The sequence below is a fragment of the Chiloscyllium plagiosum genome, unplaced genomic scaffold, assembly GCF_037043375.1.
Source record: "Chiloscyllium plagiosum isolate Xiang-an unplaced genomic scaffold, Cpla_swu_hap1 HiC_scaffold_20, whole genome shotgun sequence".
Taxonomy (NCBI): domain Eukaryota; kingdom Metazoa; phylum Chordata; class Chondrichthyes; order Orectolobiformes; family Hemiscylliidae; genus Chiloscyllium; species Chiloscyllium plagiosum.
In genome coordinates, this window is record NW_028270158.1 from 44,605,043 (window position 1) to 44,624,340 (window position 19,298).

General features: G+C 40.6%; 1 protein-coding gene and 1 long non-coding RNA gene across 6 annotated transcripts in view; one reads left to right on the plus strand and one right to left on the minus strand.

Moving 5' to 3' along the window:
• Positions 1–19,255, plus strand: part of LOC148146609 (uncharacterized) — a 30,152-nt gene extending 10,897 nt beyond the window's left edge. The window contains exon 2 of the long non-coding RNA XR_015760582.1: positions 18,509–19,255. This is a non-coding gene — a long non-coding RNA (uncharacterized LOC148146609). The remainder of the gene's footprint in view (positions 1–18,508) is intronic.
• Positions 1–19,298, minus strand: part of usp42 (ubiquitin specific peptidase 42) — a 187,495-nt gene that overhangs the window by 74,359 nt on the left and 93,838 nt on the right. For all 5 annotated transcript variants that reach the window (XR_015760581.1, XM_087997901.1, XM_087997900.1 and 2 more), the window contains 4 exons: positions 18,229–18,996; positions 10,426–10,517; positions 2,986–4,401; positions 1,553–1,881 (listed from right to left, as the gene is read on the minus strand). Coding sequence is in view for 4 of the 5 variants with exons in the window: in XM_087997901.1 (XP_087854027.1) it covers positions 1,553–1,881; positions 2,986–4,401; positions 10,426–10,517; positions 18,229–18,996 (2,605 nt within the window). In the remaining variant the exon portion in view is untranslated. The remainder of the gene's footprint in view (positions 1–1,552; positions 1,882–2,985; positions 4,402–10,425; positions 10,518–18,228; positions 18,997–19,298) is intronic.

A 19,298-nucleotide genomic window follows, 5' to 3' on the forward strand; every position in this document is an offset into this window, starting at 1 on the left:
TTCCAAGCAGTGGAATGTGGTGAAACGGTTAAAAATTATGTCCCAATACATGTGTGAATCTAACCGGAATGGAGGTGTTGCTTAGTCCCGTGTGAATCTTATTACACACCTCCCCGTGTGAATCTTCTTATCTGTATGTAACCAGAATGGAATGTGTTTTTTAGCCTTGCTCTGCTGTTCACATGAATGTTTATATCTGGAAAAGAGTATATCAGCTGGAAAAGTCCCCAGTTCGGTGAGTCTGCTCCGGGGTTACGTTTAACCGCCGAGCGTGGGTTGTTGGCAACCGCTCTACGAGAACTGACGGCTCCCAGTTCCGGTAACATGTAGAGTGAGTATAAGCCAGACCCGTTGTGGCGACGCTGCGGGGAATAAAATGCCCATATTCTAGCAGACTCGCCTCTTGGTCGTTTGTTCTGTGTCAGACTACTCTCCTACGAACCTGACCTTGAGAATTTTTTAAAACAAGAAGGAAACTGCCATCCTTACTTGGTCTGGCTTACATGTGACTCCAGATTCACAGCAATGTGATGGACTCTTAACTGCCCTCTGGACAATTAGGGATGGGCAATAAATATTGGCCTAGCCAGTGACTTTCTCATCTAATGAACACATAAATAAATAAATAAATAAATAATTTGCTAACTGTCTCTCACCACTTATAATCTTGACTTTTCCATTGCCATCTAGAAGCATAATACTGGTCGTTTACCTCATTTACATTCATTCAAAAGACTCACTGTGTCTTTTGACTATGCTTGTCATAGTCCCGAGCTCTCTCTCTATTCTGTTGATGTGTGTTGTCAACTACATACCTGAGATTTCACATTCTAAAACCTCTTAGGAGACTGATGCATCTCTATGGTAAGTCTTCTTGCACCATTGTCTTTACCTTCTCTCCCATACTAAACAGCATGGGTGATGGCAGAAACTCCTATATGAATCCCTTCTCAAACTGGAATTGGTTTGTATGCCTATCACTAACTCATATCACAACCATTTCTGTATAGCTCTCTTATTAGTAACATAAGTTTGGATGCAAAGTGTGTAAGTGTCTTCCATAGAGCAATATGCTGGACAGTGTCAAGAGCTTTGGCACAATTTGTGAACATAAGACAAAGTTGTGCTTCCTGCTTATTTTCATATTACTCCATGAGGTTTATAAACAAATGCATCCATCAAGTGTATTATTTTCATGAATGAAGCCAAAAGGCTTCTCTGCCACAGGTGTACATCAATGATGACAAGTAGTTCTTTAGATGCATAACTAAGTCGATGTACGCTGAAAAAATGGAGATTAACTGCAAATATTAATATTGTTGCATAAGGCTAATCTTAAGATATTTACATTATGACTGAAGTACAATAGAGTTATATTTAAAATGGAATTAAATATGTTAATTGAAATTTTATCCATTGAGCGCGCTTTGGTGTGAATGAAATGTCCAATATTGAGATCATACAAAATCAAACTAGCATGAACTCTATTTTCAGAATTAAGACCAATGCCACATTTTACCAAAACTGATCATAACTCTTCACTGCATCCTACCTTTGCTGTGGACATGGGAGCCATTTAGCTTAGTGTCCAAATGTGGCAATTTTTCTTTCTGTGGAATTTGATCCCCACCGGTTTGTTTATTTCTATGGATCATCTTATCTTCAGAATAGGTACCTCGAGTTGACTCACAGAACCTTTCCCATTTGTTACTGGCATGAGGTGATTTCATGCTATGATGTTTCCTGGAATGATAATGCTCTTTCTGAAAATGGCTGTCTTTATCACTGTGATGCCGTTTCTTTTTTTTCTTCTTCTTCTTCTTCCTGTGCTTTCTTTCATCAATGTCACAGCTTGCCTCAGATGCACCAAAAGGTTGTTGCCTTGAAAATGCAGATTTTATAAATCAGTGAATGGCAAAATTGCAGAAAATACAAAAGAAAAACTTTGCACTGTCTACTTAAAGTTTACTGAGGAAGAAAAGGCCATTTTTCAAATTTTTGGCAGTGTTGCTGCTGCTAATGACACATTTAAAATCAAAACCTCAGATTTGCAAAAGTCACTTGTTCTGAATTACATGCTATTATCGCAAATTTCTCACAATTGATTTCATTTTAAATACTTAATTATAATACTTCAAAAGGAAGTTTCAAAAGTGGCCTGCTACTACAGTCACAAATCTCCAACAATAATTAAATGCAAACAGATGTCTTATCCTTGCTGGTACTCACTCAGAGCAATGGGAGTCTCATGCGATCTGGCAAATGAAAATCACATTAGTAGTTTAGGATTCCTTTATCTATCTTGGAGTTTACACAAATTGTGTGGAGAAAGCCAAAGGAGCTTCACCCTAAAGTCGACCAATATCATGGCAGCTTGATGCCAATATTGGACTGGAGAGAAAGAAAATGGCTCTAGTCCCAATTATTTCTATCACTAAATCCACAGAACTTAAGATATTCAAGATACAGAGGAATTTCAATTTTCCAAAGGACATGGGTAGGCAGTATTTTGTTCGGTTAATCGAATTCTGGATAATTGAATGCCAGGTAACATCGTTTAGCTGAGCATCGGGACATTGCAATCTTGCCAGATAATCCGAAACTTGGATAATCGAGGTTTCTCTGTATTCTAGTATTGGCCAAGATGAACAATCTTGAGGATGAGCATTAATGAGATCACCTTATTCTCAGCCAATTTACAGATGGACAGAATCAACAGTGTGTCTTGCAAAAATGCAGCAAAGCCCTGGTACTGCAGAGGCTCCTAGAGGTTCTAACCTACCACCAGCCATGTCACAAATACAGACCTGTGCAAGCAAACTTGATTATAGGTAATAAATAAATAAAAATTAAAATGACTTCAAAATAATCTGTGAAGAATGTAGAAGTGTAGCCACAGGAAGTTTCTGAAACATTTAAAACCGTTTTATACTGATGTAGGTGGTGATGAATACAAAAGCTACAACAACAAGCTTCGAATCATACCTGTGGTCTCTACTTCTGTGTTTGTCTTTTGATGTCTTTTTTTTCTTTGATTTTTTATGCTTTTTCATTCTCCTCTCCTCAGATGATCGATGCAGTTTTTTACATTTCCTTTCAGGATCACCTTCATCATTCACACTATTATTACGTTTCCTTTTATGCTCATATTTGTGTTCCAGTCCATTATATTCAAATTGACTGCTCCAAGTCCTTCCATTTGAGCCAGAATTATATTTCTCTCTGTAAAACCTATCTTGATAAGGATAATAAGCTAGTAATGAGCTTGTCTTTGAATTACTGTAGTTTTGCCTATCAGCTGGACACTCATTATTTCTTCTATATTTATCAATGCGACTGTCTTGATAATAATCTTGCTTGTGGGAACAATTCCTGTAATTGCAACTTGCTGATTTTTCAAACTCCCTTGCATTTTGGTGCATTCTTCTATCTTTGTGTTCCCTAGATCTGTGTCTATAATTAGACTCACCCTTATAACTATCCTTTTGTAAAGTTCTATTCTTTTCTGCACCAGTCCTTTCTCTACATTGAGATTTTACATCGACGAAAGTTGAGTTTTCTTTCAGCTGAACCTGCATTTCCTCTGGACCAGCTATATTTTTCCTTGGTGACAGAAGACAGACGTCTTTGTAAGTATTATCCTGTTCTGAAATGCTGTTCTTATTTTCATTCAAATGTTCCCCAATGGGAGATTCCACAAAATTAGTTGGTTGCTGCTCTGGTTTCTGCTGTATGTCTTGACTTGGTTCGTTTTCGTGATATTGATTTTTGTTGACAGGTTGACGACTTTCCTCAATTACCCAGTTCTTGACTTCGTTATTTGTTACCCTATCAGACTGAGGTTTTTTGTTGCAATGATCTCTTCCTGTAGAATCATCCTGATTAGTCCTCCCCCTGTAGGAGTGTTCCTTACAAGATTGACTTTCATTTTCCAAAATACTTTCCTGGTTGTTATTAGATTGAGGGTTATTACTGTGATTTTGCAATTCTGGCACCTTATTGCCTAGATCTTGACTTGATTGCTTATTTTCAAAACCATGAATATTGGTCTTATGGTCACCAGTCTGCATCTCCTCTTTGACCTGATTAGGCCTTAATTTTTCTTGGGTTTCAGTAATTTCTGGAATTGCTTGTACTTTGTGGACAGGACTTTGGTCATGGGAACTACTGTTAACATGACAACATTCAGCGATATTTTTCTGAAGTTCACTGTTGCTTTTAATAGGATTGACTGTGAATGATGTGGATGGCCCATCAGTGGCTTCTTTTAGTGGAGAGACCAGTGGATTTGCTTGCTTGTCAGCCATGTATGTATGTACTGTGTCTGCATCACCACCACCCCCACTATGATTTATTGCAGAACTGGCTTTAGAAGACATTAGCAATTTGTTTTGATTTGCCCTGAAACAGAAAAAAAATATATTGATTACTTAAAAAAAACTTCTCAAACACATGAAGACAAAGTTGAATAAATGCAGGCATGATATTAATCACCACTCTTTGGCCAATAGACTGTCGTGGACCACCCAATTTCTCAATCAACAGTTCAATGAAACAGAATGCTGGAGAAATTCAGCAAGCCTGGCTGCATCTGTGGAGAGAAAAACTGAGTTAACATTTCAAGTCTATTATGACTCTTCAGTTCTGAAGAAGTGTCATATTGGATTTGAAACAATAACTGTTTCTCTTTCTAGACATGTTGCCAGACCTGCTGCATTTCTCCAGCGCTGTTTATTTTAGATTTCCGGCATCTGCAATATTTTGCCTTTATTCAACAATTAAATGAAATTTGTTTGTACTGATGAAATCTTGCATGCAAGAACCTATTTACATTAAACTATTTTGTGCAATGGTCACATCAACCAGATTGGTCTGACAATAATACTGAAAATGTTAAGAACATGGTTATTCCCAAAAGGGACCATCAAACCATAAATGTTTCAACATCTAAATGCAGAGCAGGAGTAAGCCACTCACTCCCTCAAGCCTACTCTTCCGTTCACGAAATACATGCATTATCTGATTATTCCACATTCCCAACCACCTAGATAACCTTTCAACCTCTTGCTTATCAAGAACCTACCTACTTCTGCCTTAAAAATATTCTAAGTCTCTCTCTTCCATTGACTTTTCAGGAAGAGAACTCCAAAGACTTACAGCGCAATGTTAGAAAAACAATTTCACATTTTAAATGGATGACCCTTTATTTTGAGATTGAGACCTAGTTTTAATTTTTTTTAAAACCTAATCCAATCTGTCAAGACTCCTTAGGATTGCATACTTTTCAATCAAGTCACCGCACACTTCTAAACTCCAGCAGATACAAACCAAAGTGGAGTTTTCTTCATAAGGCAATCCATCCATTTTGTGTATTAGTCTAGTAAACTTTCTCCAAATTGCTTTCAATACGTTTACATTCTTCCTTAAATAAGGAGACCAACATTTTACACAGTACTCTAGAGATATGGGCTCAACAATAGCTGGTATAACTGATGAATAACTTAAGAGTCATATAGTACAGTAACAGATCCTTCAGTCCAACCAGTCCATGCTATAATCCCAAACTAAACTAGTGCCACATGCCTGTGCTTGGCCCATATCCCTCCAAATATTTCTTATTCATACACTGATTAACATGTCTTTTAGACATTGTAACTGTACCCACAACTACTTCTGGAAGTTCATTCACACACGAGCCACCCTCTATGTAAAAAACAGTTGCCCCTCAGGTTCTTTCTAAATCTTTCTCCTCGCACCATAAAAATATGCCCCCCTGCCCCACCCAAATCTTGAATCCTCCAATCCAAGGAATACACACCTGCCATTCTCCTTACCTGTGCCCCTCACCATTTTATAAACCTCTGTATGGTCACTCTCGAACCTCCTATGCTCCAGTGGAAAAAGTCCTAGCCTCTCCTTATAAATCAAACCCTCCATGCCTAGCAACATCCCAGTAAATATTTTCTGAATCCTCTTCAGCTTAATAACATCCTCCAAGCAACAGGGCAACCAGAACTGCACATAGTACTCACGAAGAGGCCTCATCAATGTCTTGTACAACCTTAATATCATTTCCCAAATCCTATATTCAAAAGTCTGCGTGACGAAGGCAAATGTGCTAAATGCCTTCTTAACCACCCTGTCTACATGTGACACAAACTTCAAAGAATTATGTACTTGAAATCCTACCATTAATTGAAGTCCTGTCCTTGTTTGTATTACCAAAATGCAATAGCTTGCATTTATCCAAATTAAACCCCATTTGCCACTCCTCAGTCCACTGCCCCAACAGATCTCTTTATAATCTTAGACAACCTTCTTCACAGTCCACTATACCACCAATTTTAATGTCAATGCAAACATACTAACCATACTTTTCTATATTCACATCCAAAACAAAAGTGGACGCAATACCGATCCCTGCGGAACACTCAGGTGGCTGGAGTCCAGTACGAAAAACAACCTGCCCCCCTGTCTCCTTCCATTGAACCAATTTTGTATTCAGTTGACAAATGCACCCTGAACCCCATGTGGATCTAACTTTACTAATTAGTCTACTATGCAGAACCTTGACAAAGGCTTTACTGAAGTCCATGTAAACCATGTCCACTGCTCTGCATTAATCAACATAGAACATTACAGCGCAGTACAGGCCCTTTGGCCCTCGACGTTGCTCCGACCTGTGAAATTAATCTGATGCCCATCGAACCTACACTGTTCCATAATTATCCATATATATGTCCAATGCTCATTTAAATGCCCTTAACGTAGGCAAGTCTACTACTGTCGCAGGCAGGCCGTTCCACATCCCTACTACTCTGAGTTAAGAAACTACCCCTAATATCGGTCCTAAATCTATTACCCCTCAATTTACAGCTATGTCCCCTCGTGTTAGCCATCACCATCCAAGGAAAAAAGCTCTCACTGTCCACCCTATCTCGCCCTCTGATTATCTTGTGTCTCGATTAAGTCACCTCTCAACCTCCTCCTCTCCAGCGAAACACCCTCAGTTCCCTCAGCCTTTCCTCGTAAGACCTTCCTTTCATACCAGGCAACACCCTAGTAAATTTCCTCTGAGTCCTTTCCAAAGCTTCCACATCCTAGAATTCAGTGACCATAACTGCACGCATTACTCCAAGTGCGGCCTTACCACTGTCTTGTAGAACTGAAACATGACCTCGTGGCTCCAAACCTCAATCCCCCTACCAATAAATGCCAACACACCATATGCCTTCTGAACAACCCTATCAACCTGGGTGGCAACTTTCAGGGATTTATGCACCTGAACACCGAGATCTCTCTGTTCACCTACACTGCCAAGAATTTTACCATTAGCCCAGTATTTTGCATTCCTGTTACTTCTTCCAAAATGAACTATCTCACACTTTTCCACATTAAACTCCACTTTAAACTCCACTTGTCACTTCTCAGCCCAGCTCTGCATCTTACCTAAGTCCCTCTGTAACCCACAACATCCTTCGGCACTATCCACAACTCTGCCTATTGTAGTGTTATCTGCAAATTTACTAATCCATTATTTTATGCCCACCTCTAGGTCATTTATAAAAATGACTATAAACAGTGGCCCCAAAACAGATCCTTGCGGCATACCACTGGCAACTGAGCTCCAGGATAAACATTTCCCATCAACCACCACCCTCTGTCTTCTTTCAGCTAGCCAATTTGTGATCCAAACCACGAAATCACCTTCAATCCCGTAACTCCTTACTTTGTGCAATAGCCTACTGTGTGGAACTTGATCAAACGCCTTACTGAAGTCCATATACACTACATCAATTGCATTACCTTCATCCACCTGTTTTGTCACCTTCTCGAAGAACTCAATAAGGTTAGTCAGGCATGACCTACCCTTCACAAAACCATGATGACTACCCCTAATCAAATTATTCCTTTCCAGATGATTATAAATGCTATCTCTTACAACCTTTGCCAATATCTTATTCACAACTGAAGTAAGTTTCACTGGCCTATAATTACCAGGGTTGTCCAGACTTCCCTTCTTAATCAAGGGAATGACATTTGAGGTCCTCCAGTCTTCTGGCACTACTCCTGTTGACAATGATGACATAAAGATCGAAGCCAAAGGCTTTGCAATCTCCTCCTTGGCTTCCCAGAGAATCAGAGGATAAATCCCATCCGGCCGAGGGGTCTTATCTATTTTCAAATCTTCCAAAATTGCTAAAACCTCCTCTTTGTCAACCTCAATCCCATCTAATCTTGTAGCCTGGATCTCTGTATTCTCACTAACACTGCCCATTTCCAATGTGAATACTGACTAAAAGTATTCATTAAGCACTTCTCCTATGTCCTCAGATTTCACACACAACTTCCCACTACTATCTTTGATTGGCCCTAATCTTATTCTCGTCATTCTTTTTTTCCTGATATACCTATAGAAGGCCTTAGGGTTTTCCTTGATCCTAATCGCCAACAACCTCTCATGTCCCTTCCTGGCTCTTCTTAACCCTCTCTTCAGATCTTTACTGGCTAACTTACAACTCTCAAGCCCTCTTAACTGAGCTTTCACGCCTCATCACATAAGCCTTCTTTCTCCTCTTGACAAGAGTTCAACTTCTTTAGTAAACTATGGCTTCCTCTCTTGACAACTTCCTCCCTGCCTGATAGATATATACTTATCAAGGACTCGTAGTAGCTGTTCCTTGAATAAGATCCACATTTCAAGAGCGTTCATCCCCTCCAGTTTCCTTCATCATCCTATGTATCCTAAATCTTGCCTAATCAATCACATCATAATTGCCTTACCCCCAGTTACATCTCTTTCCCTGCTATTGTAAACATAACCAAATTATGGTCACCTATCTCCAAATCTAAAACCTGGCCGGGTTAATTCTCCAGTACCAAATCCAATATGGCATCGCTGCTTGTTGCTGTCTACAAATGGTGTCAGAAAACCCTCCTGCACATATTGAACAAAAACTGATCCATCTAAACTGCATGAACTATAGTAATTCCAGTCAATATTGGGGAAGTTAAAGTCCCCCATAATAACTACCCTGTCTCTCTCGCTCCTATTGAGGATCATCTTTGCTATCCTTTCCTCTACATCCCTAGAACAATTTGGAGGCCTATTGAAAACTCCCAACAGGGTGACCTCTCCTTTCCGGTTTCTAACCTGAGCCCAAACTACGTTAGCGGATGAGTCCTCAAACATACTCTCAGCTGCTGTAATACCACCCTTGACTAACAATGCCACACCCCGCCTCTTCTACCATCTTCTCTGTTCTAGCTGAAACATCTAAATCCCAGAATCTGCAAAAACCATTCCTGTCCCTCCACAGCCATGTCTCTGAACCTTCTTGGTTACTTCCTCAAAAACTTAATCAAATTTGAGAGAGACAATTTCACTTGCACAAAACCATGTTGACTATCCTTAATCATTCCTTGCCCCTCCAAATGCATGTAAATCCTATCTTTCACAATCAACTCCAACAAATTATCCACCACTGAAGTCTGACTCACAAGTCTATTGTTCCCAGGCTTCTTTTTACATCCCTTCTGAAACAAAGGCAAAAGATTAGCCACTTTCCAGCCATCAGGCACCTTACCCCATAGTTACACATGAGATAAATATTTCTGGAAGCAAGCTCACAATTTCCTCCCTAATTTCCCACAATGTCCTGGGATACAAACGATCAGGTCCTGGAGATTTCTTCCCTTTTGAAATTCATACACTAGGACATCCAGAAACTTCTGCATTCCAGAGTTCTGTAATCTCTCAGCAATTAGGTCATGAAATACAGGAGCAGAATGAGGCCATGTGGCCCGTTGAGTCTTGTTCTGACATTCGATCATGACTGCTAGGTTTCTCAAGGACATTCTCCTGCCTTCTCCCCATAATCTTTAATTTTACTAATCAAGTATCTCTGTTGTAAATACACTTAATAATTGACCACAACAGCTTTGTGCGTAAATGAGTTCCACAGGTTCACCACCCACTAGTTGCAGAGATTCCTCATCTCAGTTCTAAAGGATTGTTCCTTTGCTCTGAGTCTGTGCCCTCAGATACTAATCTTTCTTACTAGTTTAAACATCTACATGTCCACATATGGAGATTTCTCAGTATTTTGTAAGTTTCAATGAGATCCATTGCGTTCAGACCAAGGGTCCTCAACAACTCATATAACAAGCCCTTCATCCCCAGGATCATTTTTATGAAGCTGCTCTGAATCCCCTACAAGACCAGTACATCCTTCCTTAAATATGGGGCCCTCTTCCTCTCTGTCTCACTCCCACCTGACTGCTCCCCCCTCCTCCTCCACCCCACCTCACCGAAATGATGATATTCATCAAAAGCTAATCTTTACGAGCTAAGTTTATAAATCTACTTTTCAATATGACTCCAGTAGTTCTTATAATACTGCAATTTAGCGCCACTGAACTTACCTGACTTCTTCTGAAGCATTCTCCTGCTTTATACTGCTTGTAGAGATCTGTGTTATCTTTTCCGTGTTTGGAATTAGAGGAACAGTGCTAATCTGGGTTGATAAGATAGTAGAAACAATTATTAAATGAATCTAAACAGTATTAAAGGATCAATAATTATACCAGAATATAATCTGCTTTTTATGTGCATGGCAGAAATTTACTAATGCAAAGTGATTAGAAAGAGAAAGTACAATGTTAGAATCAGGAATGACACCTCCCAAGGCATTCATGCTTGGGCCATTCCAGTTAGTGTATCTTGGCAGAGGTAAACTAAAAAGGGAAAGATCACTTCATGTCATGGAAATATAGATCGAACCAAGCTTGCATATGCAAGCTACTTATAACTAATTAAATGAATTTAAATTCAATAAAATACCTGGAATATATACTTGAGCCTCATGACAACCATGTCAATCGCTGTTGATTATTGTAAAAGTCCACTGGGTTCACTAACATTACTCATACATAGCTCAGAACACAGCAACCATTTGGTATGTTTATTACAATACCATTGGAGTTTAAATGAGAAATTATGGTTCTCTAGTCATTCTAAAACCAGAATTAGGGAGAATGACTGATCATATCATTGGAACATGTAAAACTCAGAGTTGATGTTTGATGTAGGCTACTAGAGATTGTGTTTCAGAATGAGAGATCAACCATTTGGGACTGAAATAAATGCTGCAAATTCTACCTGAGGATCATGGATGCTTTGACAACAGAGAATGAGATAAATTTTTTATACGGTTACAGTTATAGAAATAACCTGAGTTTATCGTTGTGGCAACAACTTTTTAAATTTATTCATGGGATGTGAGTATTGCTATCTTAAATCAGCATTTATTGCCCATCCCTCATTAAAAGTCAGCCACATTGCTGTGGTTCTGGAGTCACACGTAAGCAGAACCAGGTAAGGAAGGCAGGATGTCCTTTAGGAAAGGATGTGAGTGAACAGAACACATTGACTAAATTTGTTAGCTGTTTTAATACAAAGGAAATTGAGTGGAGGTAAAAGATCAGTAGTGATACAGAAATGTTCGAGCAGGCTCAGAGCAAAATTGCCTATACCTACTCCTACTATTAATTTTCTAAATAAGAAAATAATGGAAATCATTATACTTGGTAGGAGGCAACATTGTTACACAAAACGTAAATCAATTAAAACATGGAAACTATCATTTACCCTCCATTTACTCAGAATTTGACTGCTGATAGTGGAAGGCAGTGGCATTGTGATAATGTTACTGGACTGGTAATCTAGAACCTGAGATTAATGTTTTGGGCACATGGATTCAAAATTACCACAGCAGGTGGTGGAATTTAAATTCAATAAAATATCTGGAATAAATACTTGAGCCTCATGACAACCATGTCAATCGCTGTTGATTATTGTAAAAGCCCACTGGGTTCACTCACATCCTTTCCTAAAAGGACATCCTGCCTTCCTTACCTGGTTCTGCTTACACGTGACTCCAGAACCACAACAATGTGGCTGACTTTTAATGAGGGATGGGCAATAAATGCTGATTTAAGATAGCAATACTCACATCCCATGAATAAATTTAAAAAGTTGTTGCCACAGCCATAAACTCAGGCTATTTCTATAACTGTAACTGTATAAAAATATTTCTCTCATTTTCTGTTGTTAAAGAGAAACATTCAACGTTCCACAGACAGCTGCTTTCGCCACATCCCAAGATCCACACAGTGCCATGCAGCGTCACATTTACACTCTCGCCCTTTCTCTCCAACAGCATCGCATCATGCTGGCTCAGGGCTGCAGGGCTTTGCAGTTCCATCCTCCAGCTCATTTGCTGTGCTAACAAAAAAACTTTTCCTTTTCCTTTCAGGCATCAAGGCCCACAAGATGCAACAACTCAGATCCCATGGCCCTTCAGTACCTTCCTCTCCACCCCTTCCCTCTGACTCCATCCCCTCCTCCACCACTCTCTCTGTTTGGTATTCACATCCCTCCTAACCTTCTACTCTCCGATGCTGAATATTCCATACTCAGCAAAAGTCTCAGCTTTATCCCTCTGCATCCGCACCTTAATGAACTCCGGGAACGACATGACATCGAACTCTTCTTTTCCGTCTTCTTTGCCTGCATGCCCATTTCTTTAGACAATAGTCCTCTCCCCATCCCACAGACTCCTTTACCCAACTCCAACACTCTCCCTCCACTTGGACCCCTTTCTCTGGCCTTTTACTTGCACTCGATCTGTTCATTGAGAACTGTTGACGAGACACTGGTTGCAGGCTCCAGCTGCCTGTAATCCCCCTATACTTCCATCCCTCACGAGAATTATCTCAGGGCACTCTGCTTCTTCCTGCAAAGGCATGAACTGTCCCCACCCACCACCACCCTCCTCCTCCACTTGGTCAAACTCATCTTCACCACAATGTCGCTTTTAACTCCTCTCATTTTCTTCAGGTCAGAGGGGTGGCCACGCTACCCACATGGGCTGCAGTTATGCCTGCCTCTTTGTGGGGTACATGGAACATTCCTTGTTCCTGTCCTATATTGGGCCCTCACCCAAAACTCTTTCTCCGATATATCAATGATATCAGAGATGCTGCTCCTGCTCTGGACTGGATTTGGAAAAGTTAATTGATTTTGCTTCCAAATTCTACCCACATATTACCCTTCCTTGTTTGCCTTCTGCAGAGACTGTTCCCTCTGGGACACCCTTATCCACTCTTCCTTCATTCCCAATACATTCCCCATAGCATCTTCCCCTTCAGCTACCAAAAGTGTAACACCTGCCCATTTACCTCCTCCTTCCTCAGTATCCAAGGGCCCAAACATACCTTCTAGGTGAAGCAGAACTTTACCTGCACTTCACACAATCAATCTTGTGTATTGCATTTGCTGCTCACCATGTGGTCTCCTATACTTTGGGGAAACAAAGCATAGACCGTGTGACTGGTTCTGGCTATAAAAAAAGTCCCCGAGCTTCCAGATGCTTCACACTAACACACCACCCTGTTCTCTGGCCAACATCAGACTTGCTGCAGTGTTCCGACAAAGCTCAGCGGAAACTGAAAGAACACCTCATTTTCCGCTTGGGGACCTGCTGCCCTCCAGACTCAAGACAGAGTTCAATAATTTTAGGGCCTGAAATCTTCCATGTCCTAGCTCCCTATCCCACACACCAAGCTTTGTTATCACAATCTGCCATTACACACTACCTATTCTTAGCCACTAACATTCTCTATTAATAGCTATTCACCCTCCTAGACAGATAGTTGTCTACTCCTTTGTTTATTCAACTGCTCTTCTCTCATTTTAGGCTCCATCCCCACCCATTATTTACTCATTACCTCCTGCCCTGCACTCTATCTTCTGCATATAAACCGAAATTTTGTTTAGCTACCATCAGTTCTGAGGAAGGGTCACCAGACCCAAAATGTTAACTGCTTTCTCTTCACCGATACTGCCAGATCTGCTTAGCTTTTCCAGCAACTTCTGTTTTTGCTTCTGATTTGCAACATCTGCAGTATTTTCAGGTTTTATTTAGCGAAAAAAAAACACATTCCTTCTCCTTTGAAAGGGCCCTCGACCGCATGTGACCTATCACCTGTGCTTCCACCCTTGCCCCTTCCTATCACTAAACAGCGTGATAGGGCTCCCTTGTCCTCACTATTTATCCCACCTGCCTCCGCATTCAAAGGATTATTCTCCACCATTTCAGACAACTCCAGCAGAACCCCCTGCTTACATTTTATAGGATTATTCCCTCCAGGAACGTGTTTGTTTTTACTACATAAAGAACTGTAGATGCTGCAAAATAGAAGCAAAAATAGAAGTTGCTGGAAAATCTTGGCAGGTCTGGCAGCATCAACCCAATCCACAACCACCAACACCACCCACCTCCCCATGTAACCACAGAATGTGCAACACCTGCCCCTTCATCTCCTCTCTGCTCACCATCCAAGGGCTTAAACACAATCTTTCCAGGTGAAGCGGCATTTCACCTCTACCTCCTCCAATCTTGTGTACTGTATTCATCGCACCCAATATTTCTACATTGGAGAAACCAAACACAGACTGGACAATCACTTTGCAGAACACGCCCAGTCTGTGCGCAAGCAAGAGCCTGACCTTCCCGTGGCCGTTCATTTTAACACAGCATCCTGCTCACATGGCTGTCCTAGGCATGCTGCAGTGTTCTAGTGAATCACAGTGCAAACTAAAGGAACATCATCTCATCTTCAGACTAGGTACTTTACAGCCTTCTGGACTTAATATCGTACTAAATTCAACATCTTCGAACTGTGAATCAACATCCAATTCTTCCCTTTCTCTTATCATATCCTCTCCCCCCAAACCAATGGGACTGTCTTGTCTTTTCAAGTATGGCAGGAGACACCCCATTGTTCTGCCATTCTCACATTCTCATCACTTAATCTTAACTATCAACATCTTTTCTCCACCAGCACCCTACACCCACTACTCCCAGATCACCTCCCCCTCCCTCAAACTACAGCATCAATGCTGTTCCCTCCATACTTCTCACTTCAGCTCTGATGAAGTCATCTAACCTCAAAAAAGTTAGCTTGCTCTCTCTTCATGGAGACAGTAAGGTCTGCAGATCAGAGTTGAGTGCTGGAAAAGCACAGCAGGTTAGGCAGCATCCAAGGAGCAGGAAAATCGATGTTTCGGGCCGGAGCCCTTCATCAGGACTCTTTATGGATGCTGCCTGACCTGCTGTGATCTCTAGCATTTGTTGATTTCACTTCCTTATCCTCTCATTCAATGAGCACATTATGATTTCTCTCTACGAAAAACAAATATGATTTCTTTTTCCCCTTCTAAATTAAAGCTTCCATGGAAGGCTCACATACTGAATATGATCTGGCCTACCTGGTATGAAAAACCCAGAATGAGGGATGCCAAAGAACCCCTTTATAGACTACTAGAGTAAAGCAATAAACTCAAGGGTACATAACAGATTAACAAAAAAATGGTTACAGCACAATGCTACAAGTAATTTAAAAATTTGTCATACAGTTTCCCATCTATTAGTCATACAATTATTGACCGAACATTAATTCAAAATGCGATACTTCACTTCAAATAAAACTGATAGTTGCCTACTTTGTTGAATAAACCATTTAAAGTACATGCTCCTGTGAAACTGCATTTTCTGGTAAAGTTTTCTTCTTGCTAGTTAAGTCTTGAGAACATAAGCTTAAAATTCAGCATCTTTTCATTTCATGATACAATATGGAAATACTAAAACAATGCAGAAACATCTGCAGCAACTATATATGTTGTAAAAGCTACAAAAGAAATTGGTACCCAACAAATGTAAGATAGTGATGAAAACTGAAAATTAAGTTGCATTGAAAGGATGTAATTTATTGTGTTTGGAAGGATTTTAAATAAAATTAGTCGCACTTTTGACTCATATGATCAAATTCTTTGTATTTTCTAGACTGTAACATGCTTTTACTTATACATAGTTTAAACTTCTGGCAGTTAAAGCCTCAGTGTTGGTACATTTTGCATAGCTATATTGTCCAGAAAAACTAAATAGAATGACTCCAAAATATGTGTGTGCTGCCATCTTCTGGCAAAAATCTAATTGAGTAAACATAACATATGAACTAGGAGCAGGAATAGGCCGTCTGGCCCTTCGAGCCTGCTCTGCCATTCAATAAGATCATGGCTGATCTTTTTGTGGTCTCAGCTCCACTTACTTTAGATTAGATTAGATTATTTACAGTGTGGAAACAGGCCCTTCGGCCCAACAAGTCCACACCTCCCCCCCGAAGCGCAACCCACCCATACCCCTACATTTACCCCTTACCTAACACTATGGGCAATTTAGCATGGTCAATTCACCTGACCTGCACATCTTTGGACTGTGGGAGGAAACCGGAGCACCCGGAGGAAACCCACGCAGACACGGGGAGAACGTGCAAACTCCACACAGTCAGTCGCCTGCCCTCTCACAGTTACCCTTAATTCCTTCATAGTTTTTTTTTAAACAATCTTAGCTTTAAAAACATTTACTGAACTACTTCACTGGGCAGGGAATTCCATAGATTCACAACCCTCTGGGTGAAGAAGTTCTGTCTCAATTTAGTCCTAAATCTGCTCTTCCTAATTTTGACGCTATGCCCTCTTGTCCTAGTTTCACCTGCTAGTGGAAACATCCTCTCTACGTCTATTTTATCTATGCCCTTCGTAATTTTATACGTTTCTATAAGATCCCCCCTCATTCTTCTAAATTCTAACAAATATAGTCCCAGTCCACTCTGTCTCTCCTCATAAATCAACCCCCTCAACTCCGGAACAACCTAATGAACCTCCTCTGCACCCCCTCCAGTGCCAGTACATCCTTCCTCAAGTAAGGAGACCAAAACTGTACACAGTAGTCCTGGCGTGGCCTCACCAGCACCCTATACAGCTTCAACGTAACCTCCCTGCTTTTAAACTCAATCCTTCTAGCAATGAATGGCAAAATTCCCTCTGCCTTCCTAATTACCTATTATACCTGCAGCTGAAAATGTGTTGCTGGAAAAGCGCAGCAGGTCAGGCAGCATCCAGGGGACAGGAGAATTGACGTTTCGGGCATAAGCCCTTCTTCAGGAATCCTGCAGAATTATACCTGCAGACCATATGATGCATTCACAAGGACACCCAGGTCCCTCTGCAGAGCAGCATGCTGCAACATTTTACCATTCACGTAATAATCCTTTTTATTGATACACCTGCCAAATGGATGACTTCACATCTATTAACATTGTATTCCATCTGCCAGACCTTCACCTGCTCACATAAAGTAGACATTCCACAAATTCCTTTCATAGAGTCATAGAGACGCACAGCATGGAAACAGACCCTTCGGTCCAAGCTGTCCATGCCGACCAGATATCCCAACCCAATCTAGTCCTACCTGCCAGCACCCGGTCCATATATCTCTAAACCCTTCCTATTCATATACCCATCCAAATGCCTCTTAAATGTTGCAATTGTACCAGCTTCCACCATTTCCTCTGCCAGCTCATTCCATACACATACCACCCTCTGCGTGAAAAAGTTGCCCCTTAGGTCTTTTTTATACCTTTCCCCTCTCACCCTAAACCTATGCCCTCTAGTGCTGGATTCCCCGACCCCAGGGAAAAGACTTTGTCTATTTACCCTATCCCTGCCCCTCAAATTTTGTAAACCTTTATAAGATCACCCCTCAGCCTCTGACATTCCAAGGAAAACAGCCTCAGCCTGTTCAGCCTCTCCCTATAGCTCAATTCCTTTTCCTTGTAATCCACTTCTGACCAGATTTTTCCAGTCCATCTGCATATTAAAATCCCCTATGATCACTGTAACTTTGCCTTTCCTACACATCTTTTGTACCTCCTGGTGTATCTTGCACCCAGGCTCTTGTACAATACTTATATAGTACATTCCATGTCCCCCACAATATGCTCGTTTTAAGATGGTTACAAACAAACATAATAACTACAACAACAGAACATAATATTCCTGAATATGATCTACTGAATAAACATGCTTTATCGGATCCTTTTACTTTAAGTTCTTAAAACAAGAACCACAAACTGGACTTCTCAGGAAAGTGGATATAATCATCATCCAATTGTTGAATGTGCAATCAGTGGGAATCTTTTAAATTCCAGACATTTACATGAAACTATACAGTCAGTAAGAGGAGACAAATGAATAGCAACTGTCTCAAAAGGGTTAGAAGGAACAGGTATAAATAAATAAATCTAACTCTTCAGACTACTTACTTTATCTGCAGATGATTCCTTTGTAGTAGATAATCCATTTGCAGAACAAGTCAGGGACTGCAGCTGAGAAACAGTGGATTCGCAGATCTGATGATTCTTGTCACGATCGCCCACTTCCCTGTGCACATCAGTTTTACTTATAACTCTCTCAGGCAGATTCTCAGAATGGCAACTGTGACTAGTGGCTATAGATGAAGAGTTTACTTTGAGATGTGCACAGTGTCTAGTTCCATTAAGTGTACCATTTATAGCTTTCACATAACCATTTTCTTTTATCAAGCTCTTAGGTTCCTCATCAGAGTCCTCTGAAGATTCCTCATTATAAGGGACCAAAGAACTGGAAGATCCTTTGGACTGACCATTGACCATTAAGTGAGAAGAGGCAGTGTTGGATGCAACTGGCTGAGCAGCTACAATGGCTAAAGCAGTTGGAGCAGAGGGCGGAGATCCGGTGGCTGAAGTTCCTGAGGTAGATGGAGACACATTAGCATGGGAAACACTGGAAGGAGTTTTGTATAAATTCTCCAATGGACTAGAATGCAGGTTGGTCTGAGTCGGAGCTTGTCTTGTTCCTTGCTTGGAAGGCTGTATACTGAAGGAAAGTTTTTGCCTTTTGGAAGATTCAGGTATCACACTTGGTCTGGGCAATGACCGATTCTGAGAGGGTCCAGGGGAAGTAGAAATGGTCCTGATTCCACTTGTGCTGGGTACTGCACTGCCAGGAACTTCCTTTTGAGAACAGTTTCCATTTGCTAAGTGGTTTGAGTTCTGCAATGCAGGAACAAAAATTGAATACGAAAGTGTTTTACAATATTTCAGAAGTTCATATTGACAGAGCTACTTGCAAATTTGATATTAACCTTCACTAAATATATAAATTTAAGTACAGACTGCTCATGGGCAATACAGCAAACGTGTTTTACTTTTTAATCCTTGTATACAACAAAACAGAAATGGAAATCAGCCCACAATTTCAGTACCAGGTCATTTAAATGTACTTCTGATTTAAATAAAAGATTCTACTTTACCGACTCAGATTATTTTAGTAATTCCAAAATTGGTCACACAAA